This window comes from Penaeus monodon, chromosome 17, assembly GCF_015228065.2.
Source record: "Penaeus monodon isolate SGIC_2016 chromosome 17, NSTDA_Pmon_1, whole genome shotgun sequence".
NCBI classification, from domain to species: domain Eukaryota; kingdom Metazoa; phylum Arthropoda; class Malacostraca; order Decapoda; family Penaeidae; genus Penaeus; species Penaeus monodon.
The window spans coordinates 1,482,037-1,489,536 of record NC_051402.1 but is presented as its reverse complement, the minus strand read 5'-3'; the positions used below and the strand labels follow the sequence as shown (position 1 = coordinate 1,489,536).

At 36.7% G+C, this 7,500-nt stretch overlaps 2 protein-coding genes across 4 annotated transcripts in view; one reads left to right on the top strand and one right to left on the bottom strand.

The window, feature by feature from the left end:
- LOC119583430 (MIT domain-containing protein 1-like) overlaps positions 1 to 3,686 on the bottom strand; it is a 3,807-nt gene extending 121 nt beyond the window's left edge. Inside the window, exons 1-7 of one of the 3 annotated variants that reach the window (XM_037931903.1) lie at positions 3,310 to 3,686; positions 2,667 to 2,808; positions 2,394 to 2,515; positions 2,120 to 2,236; positions 1,636 to 1,733; positions 1,050 to 1,151; positions 1 to 582 (exon numbers count right to left, since the gene is read on the bottom strand). The exon at positions 1 to 582 is cut by the window's left edge and continues 121 nt beyond it. In XM_037931903.1, coding sequence (XP_037787831.1) covers positions 432 to 582; positions 1,050 to 1,151; positions 1,636 to 1,733; positions 2,120 to 2,236; positions 2,394 to 2,515; positions 2,667 to 2,796 — 720 coding nt within the window. In that variant the 5' untranslated portion in view covers positions 2,797 to 2,808; positions 3,310 to 3,686 and the 3' untranslated portion in view covers positions 1 to 431. Of the gene's footprint in view, positions 583 to 1,049; positions 1,152 to 1,313; positions 1,411 to 1,635; positions 1,734 to 2,119; positions 2,237 to 2,393; positions 2,516 to 2,666; positions 2,809 to 3,309 lie in introns of those variants that run through there. The other 2 variants (XM_037931904.1, XM_037931905.1) reach the window with 2 other exon arrangements.
- Positions 3,687 to 3,892: 206 nt separating this feature from the next.
- LOC119583429 (protein AF-9-like) overlaps positions 3,893 to 7,500 on the top strand; it is a gene marked incomplete in the record, with an annotated part of 16,955 nt that continues 13,347 nt past the window's right edge. The window contains 5 exon segments of the mRNA XM_037931902.1: positions 3,893 to 4,008; positions 6,672 to 6,849; positions 6,961 to 7,069; positions 7,407 to 7,470; positions 7,472 to 7,500. The exon segment at positions 7,472 to 7,500 is cut by the window's right edge and continues 31 nt beyond it. Of these exon segments, the coding sequence (XP_037787830.1) occupies positions 3,997 to 4,008; positions 6,672 to 6,849; positions 6,961 to 7,069; positions 7,407 to 7,470; positions 7,472 to 7,500 (392 nt within the window).

Genomic DNA, 7,500 nt, shown 5'->3' with positions numbered 1-7,500 from the left:
AATGTCTCCCATTTAAAAAAAACAATTAAGGGGATATAATATTACAGGATCACCATATGTTGCATGTTATGTATAATTAATTAAAAATTCAAATGTGTATCATGAAGCATAGCACCAATTTTATATCAAAATATATGTCGATATCCATCTAATAACCTAATGGTCAAGCATTTTAAGTATTTTTTTCACATTATATATTATCAATATGGTGATTTCTCCCCAATTTTCTCCACACCAAAACTTAATTTTCCCCCCATTCAGTCTTACTTCAGGCAACACATTTTTGGAAACCACTTCTTCAGTATAAAAAGAAAACACAGCAATTTGTGACCGAGACTAACATACCCGTGCATTGTACTATGAGGAATATAACATTCCTGAAGTAGAATCAATGGGAATTAAAGGCACTTATTGCATCATATACAAAACTATCATTTCACGGTCTGCTGGTGGAAGATATCTATGGTAGTTTGATGACACTCTCGAAAGTGGTAATCTGACCAGCCTATGGAGAAGCGACCATCTGCTTTCTTGAAATAGTCTAGCCCTCGTCCGATCTTGATGATCCAACCACTGTCAAATCTAGAAAGGGAAAAGATACAAGAGAGAGAGAGAGAGAGAGAGAGAGAGAGAGAGAGAGAGAGAGAGAGAGAGAGAGAGAGAGAGAGAGGAGAGAGATAGAGGAGAGAGAGAGGAGAGGAGAGAGAGAGAGAGAGAGGAGAGAGAGAGGAGAGAGGAGAGAGGAGAGAGGAGAGAGGGAGGAGAGAGAGAAGGAGGAAAGAGAGAGAGGGAGAGAGAGAGAGAGAGTGAGAGAGAGGGAAGAGAGAGAGAGAGAGAGAGAGGAGAGGAAGAAGAGAGAGAGAGAGAGAGAGAGAGAGAGAGAGAGAGAGAGAGAGAGAGAGAGAGAGAGTTAAACAACAATAATAAATGGCTCATATTTGTTATTTGTATCATGCTATTACTGTTACCAATCATTCTGTGATCTAGATTTTGTGAAGACCAGTTGTTTTTATATATGTTAATATAATCATGACAAAACACATACAAACCTTATTTCTCTATCATGAAGAGTTTCGGAAAAATTAATGATCAAGTTTACATTATGCTTCTGTAGAGACCTTGTAATCTCATCTAATCGTTCGTTCTGTACCCTGTAAACAAAGAAAAAGAACAAGTTCAAGGAAAATATATTCCACATACAATTTTTTTTTTTTTTTTTGTCAAAATATCCCATCCACATGATTTACAAATAAACAAATACTAATTTTGTTTAAGTCAGCCAAAGTCACACATTTATATTAGGGCACTGCTACCTTTCCTTTGAGATTATCTTGAAATTTTCTTCCATTTTGTTTTTTTCCACTACTGTCTACTGTTTTGTATGTAATACCATGCTTGTGCTAAGAATTTCTGGAATGAACCAAAGTTTGAATAAAGTAACCACACCTCCCTTTCTCTGTCATATACATACACATACGCTCGCACAGGCATGCACACACACACACACACACACACACACACAATACTACACTACACTACACTACACTACACTACACTACACTACACTACACACACACACACACACAAAATACTACACTATACTACACACACACACACACAACACTACACACACACCTGGGATCAGTTGGGTCTTGAGTTGTCTGCAAAGTGATTGACTTCAGGCATTCAGCTTTACGGACAAACAACTCACAAAAGTGCAGGAAGTTGTAGATCTATGGAAATAATCACAATATAAAATTTTTGAAAAATAAAAATAAAAAAAAAAAAAAAAAAAAAAAAAAAAAAACAAAGCTTTCACATAAGAAATTATTTTAAACAAAGCTAAAATAATATGGAATATCAGCACCAACTTTTACATTAATATTTTCTGCATTTAACCTAGAATATTCAATTTTCTTTTTTATATAATCAGTCTATCACAATTTTTGCATAACAGATTTTAAAAGAAACTTAACAGTCCATAAAATATCAAAGGTTTTTGAATATAAACTGTGTTTATGCACATCAAATTCTTAAATAACAATAAATAAGTACATTCAAATCAGATTTTCCAATGATAATGCATTCATATAGAAGTGATGTTAATACTCTTACTAACCTGGTGAGTTGACCGTATGTATGCGTCCACCACGACTACATTTGATAAAGTTTTGTCTATTAGAGGACTAAAAATGGTCTCATAACTGTAGCCTGTGTCGCCATTTTCAATTTGAATCTGGTAAAAAGAACACAGAAGACAAATATATTAAGTACACAAACTATAAGTGCATTAACATGCTGACTAACCACAATGACACTCATATCTTCACTCTTGTGAACAGACTTGAAAGTGTTGCATGAAAATCAAAGTGCCACTCCATCCAAATACTCACTTGTCTGTGGGTGCGTCCAATTTCTTTCTGCTTATTTACCGCCTCTTTCATAACTTCTGCTCGTGCCAGGTACTCTTCTGTCTTTTTCCTGAAGTGACTACGTTTTGTTTCATCTTTGACTTCTGCCAGAAGAAAGGTTATATTGTCTTATAGAATAAGGTAATTTTCATTCCAACTGCCTGTCAACCCATGCATTTTCTTTCTTCACATATTAAGCATATAAGTATTCAAGAAATCAAAATTACCAAAGGGAAATACTAGACATAGAAATACCTTTAGCTGCTTGCAGGAGTAGTCTGATGCCTTGTTCGTAACAAGCTAAAGCCTCTGCAAATTTCTTCTCACTGTCAAGCTGAACTGCACGAGTCAGTACTTGGATTGCTGCTGCTTCAGACCCGGACATCGCCGTTTACTTCTGAAATATTAATAATTATTATTTTCCATAAATTTTGCAACAGTACCCTACATGATACAGTCTAATAATATCTAAGGGTACTGCTACTCCAAAATAAAAAAGTGCATTGACATTATAGTTTAAACTAATGCAGAGATATATGATCAAAACCACATGACTATTGGAAATGCCAATCATTCAAAATTTTGTTATCTGGGGTAATATATATCTACGAGACCCACGAAACATAATGCCACCAAGCAATTTATCTATGTAACAGTATTGTAATTTGATGGAAATGTTGCACACTAGCTTGTTGAAATGTAATATCTATTCTCCTTTTGTGATGAAAAATTATTAATCAATAGACATAACATAAATACAACACTGTAGAGATGTAGTGTCATTTCAAAGGATTCGTTGGTTGTGTATTTTCTCCCAATAATCCCATCAGAGTTGCGCATATCATAACACCTTAAAATATAACCCAAATGCCCAAAATGTCCTGGTCCCGTACCATACCTTGGGTTGCCAACAATCCAAATGTGACCAAAAGCCTGATACACCTTGCAAGCCTCGTCCACTGGCATGGGTCTTCACAGGGTATGTGCGGCTGAAGGTGTCGTCCGAGGGAGGCCCGGGGGCAGGTGCCACAGGGGTGCAAGGCAGGTGCCACAGGGGTGCAGGGCAGGTGCCACAGGGGTCCAAGACAGGTGCCAGGCAAGTGGCACAGATGTCCAAGACAGGTGCCACGGGGGTGCAAGGCAGGTGCCACTGGGGTCCAAGACAGATGCCACGGGGGTCCAGGGCAGGTGCCACACGGGTGCCAGGCAGGTGCCACGGGAGGCGAATCGGCCGCGTCTCCTCAAAGGTCAACAGTTCCGTGTTTACATTCCGGGACGGGATTATTTCCCCGTTGCGTAAAGTAGTCGCGCCCAACATACCAGCAAAGAGGACGTGACAAACCTCCAAGATTTTAAATTATGGCAATCCCGTTGGCATTCAGTCGAAAACGGAGACGGGATTTTAGAACTATCGTGAAGAGATAAGGGAAAAGAAGCGAATAAAAAGCTCCGCGTCGCAACCCGGACTTAAGGTGACCCTAGTTGACGGCCGCCAGCAGGAGAATCGATTGCGATTGCGATGATCTACTTAATATCACACGCTTTTCGTCTCTAACTTCCTTCTGCATGTGTCCAGCGTCTCGACATGTCCTCCAAGGTGAGCTAGGAACACGCCAGCCTCGGAAATAGGGTCCTGCCGGCTGTACTTGAGGAGATAAGAGGGTTGCGACTCGGGTTTGTTTTTCGGGGGGGCTGTGGTTTTGGCTGTGTTTGGAGGAGGAAGGTTCCTGTGACGACCCCCCCTTTTTTTCATTAAGAGAAATCCACGATGTCGCTTATTCTGCGTGTGTTTGTTAAGCCTTTAGGCGTGGGAAGCCGGTAGGGTCATTTTCGTAGTGCCGTGTATAAGGTTTTGCCGTAATGGCTTTTGAATGCTGGTGTAATTCGCCTCGGGATCTTGCTCACTTTTTTTTAAATGTGCGATTTTGATGTTTTTTTCAAATGGACTGGGGAGATTTTTAGGAGAAATCAGAAGCAGAGGACTATAAGCGCACAGTGAAGAAAATGTGCTATGTAAAATTACATTTGTCACCTTTAAAATTCAGTGAATACTTGTTGGTGATATACCACACCATTCAGCATTTCTAGAGCTTAGCTTGAGATTTAGAGATTCTTATTGAAGATGTAACCGAGAGAAGTTGCATAAAATATGTTCTTATAACAAAGAAACACATACAAAATTAGGCAATTCAAGTACCTCCCCCACAAATGTAGGTATAAGTGAAATCTGAGAAGTAGTAGCCTATATCAAGCGAAGGCATAGATTTTAAAGCATTCCTTGTACTTCTATGATTACCCAGGTCATTTCTACCAAGATATATGTCTCTACACAGCCTATTTTTTTCTGGAAGTTCTACTGATAGGAGACTTTCTCTCTGTCAAACTTCACAAACCAAGTTGAATTTAGAATAAAAAGAATAGTTTAGGATAAGGATAGTCAGTGTATAGAAGACTGTAATATATATTATAGGAATTGTCTTGTATTGGCATTGTTAATATATTCTTATTATTTTATAACGGAAAAATGCAAAACCTCTTTGCAAGTATTTAAATCACAGACCTCTCACACAGAATAATTATTGTACGATGGTAGTGGTCAGACAAGGTTGTGTCTACATGAATATATGTGTAAGATATTGTGTCACAATAAAACTTGCCCCACTGTTGCATGAACTTGATAGTTAAGTGATCCATGATGAAGTACAGTTTGGTCATTTACTTTTTGTATACTTCTGTATTGATGGATGGCAAGTGACTTAAAGAGACAATATCAGGGTTTTGTTTGTATATATGGGGTGCCTGCAGTCATTGGATGTCCATTTGTCAGAGAAACAATAGTTCTTTCCAAAGCTAGTAATCTGATTAGTTTATGTACAATGGTCATGTTGCTGTCTGTTTATTCATCCTGTGTTTATAATCAGACCTGTCTTCAATAAAGTGGTATTTAAGATTGGAACAAGAAAGAAGTAAATTCTATAAAGACAACCATTAGAGAGCTTATTGTATATGTTAAAGATAAATATATCAGTTAAAATGATGCAAGCTGGGAATGTCATTGTTTTGGAATGAAGCCCCAAAGTTCATTCTTTATTTTGCCGTAAATATAAAATAAACAGAAAGAAATTATACCCAGCATAGAGAACAATAGATAGTAAGTCATGAATCACTTTAACCAGATATATCATTATCATTAGGTACCTGATAAAACTTTATGCTAGCACATAACCTTCAAGTGGAGGAGAGGTAAAATCCATGAGAGAATAGTCACTCAACTGATAGTAATGTTAGTTTTGTGTAAAGTTTCATGATTATTCCTTTTATCAAGAAGAGTGACTGATGGTTGCCATTACCATTGGTTAAAATGGTAATACTTCCAGTGGCTGTTCTGCTGTGTATATTACAACTTGGAATACTTTATATGTTACACACTAATATGAGATGTAGCTAGCCCATACAAACTGTTATTTAATTAAATTTTTCTAAAAATGAAAACAGTGACAAGGCTTTATTTGAAAACAATGTTGTCCTTTACCATTTGGTATTGATACATGTTAAAATTTTCATATCCTTCCAGTTTCTATGTTCCCATTTATTAGACAAAATAACAGGTCTGGTTATAAACTATGAACATACCAAGGCCAAGTGTGAGTAAACCAATGCAAACATTATCTGTGAAACCAATCTGTTGCTTTGCTTTGGAAAAGGGGTGTGGCTTCTATGTGAGTGTACAATAAGTTGACTTTTGACCAGAGGCATGATTATTATTGTTATAATTTAACTGTAATAGTCTAAAGTACCAGTATTCCGGTCTCTAGTATACAACTAGGATTATTTTGTATTTGCTTAAGGGCAGAAGACCCTAGGACTTCATTGGCTGATTAATTCACAGCAAAAAATTAACTATATATCTGTGCTTGATTGTGAATTTTCATTGTTGTACAGATTTCCCAGATTTACCTTTTATAAAATTATTTTATTAGTTTTCTTTTTCATGATCATTCTTGTCAGCATCATCATACTCATCATCTTATTGATCTTCATATCACTGTCATCAATATTTGTTATAATCATCACAATATAATTGTAACTATTACTCATTCATGTAACATTCTATATATATATGCTTTGTCTTTTTCCTATTTCATTGTCATTATCTTATTACTATTTTTTTTCTTGATCATCCTTATCAACATCACTGTATTCATCACATCATCCCCATCATCAGTGGTCATATTATAATTAACAAGGATTCACTTTCAGAGTGTTGTGGTGACAATAGAGATAGGCCACAGAGCAACTGTACGACAGCAGAGGACCAATGAAGGATTTACGCATGACTGGGAAGTGTTTGTCCAGGGTGCCAATGGAGCACGCATTGATGCATTTGTAGAAAAGATAGTGTTTACTCTCCATAAAAGCTTTACAAAGCCTAAAAGGGGTAAGGAACTTTTTTAGCAAGTAATGTTGTATAATGATGGGCATTTACATTTCATTAGCTTTAATTTTGTAAAGGAGTGGCAACTTCATTTCTTTCATTTTGATTTTTCAGTGGTTAAAATCCCACCATTTAGAGTGACTGAGAAAGGCTATGGCAGTTTTACCCTCCCAATTGAGATATATTTTAAGACAAATCATCCAGAGGACACACGCAAAGCAAGGTGAGTACAGATGACTGTAATAGGGTGCACATTAATGGAACATTGTGAATATGGGATTAATGGCAGCAAGTGATACTCTTTTACTGAAGATTTTCAAAAGGGTTTCAGAAGTTTGCATTTATAAGATCTTAATTAAAATGAATAACAGGAATAACTGGAACAAGTAAAGAAAAGCAATTAGCATTATTTAGTTAGAAATAATGGCTCTAGGCTTCATATGTACTACAGAATTAAGTTTTATTTTCCATTGATCACTTTCATCATTTGCCTAGATCTGTAATTTTATTATGTACAGCAAAAAAGAGACATTATGATGACAAATTGCCTTTTGTTACAGGTTTGAGTACGACCTATTCCTACAAAATGTTGATTCCCCCCCAATTAACAATCAGCGCAGAGAAAAAGTTAACTTTCCTGAAGTTATCAGAGGA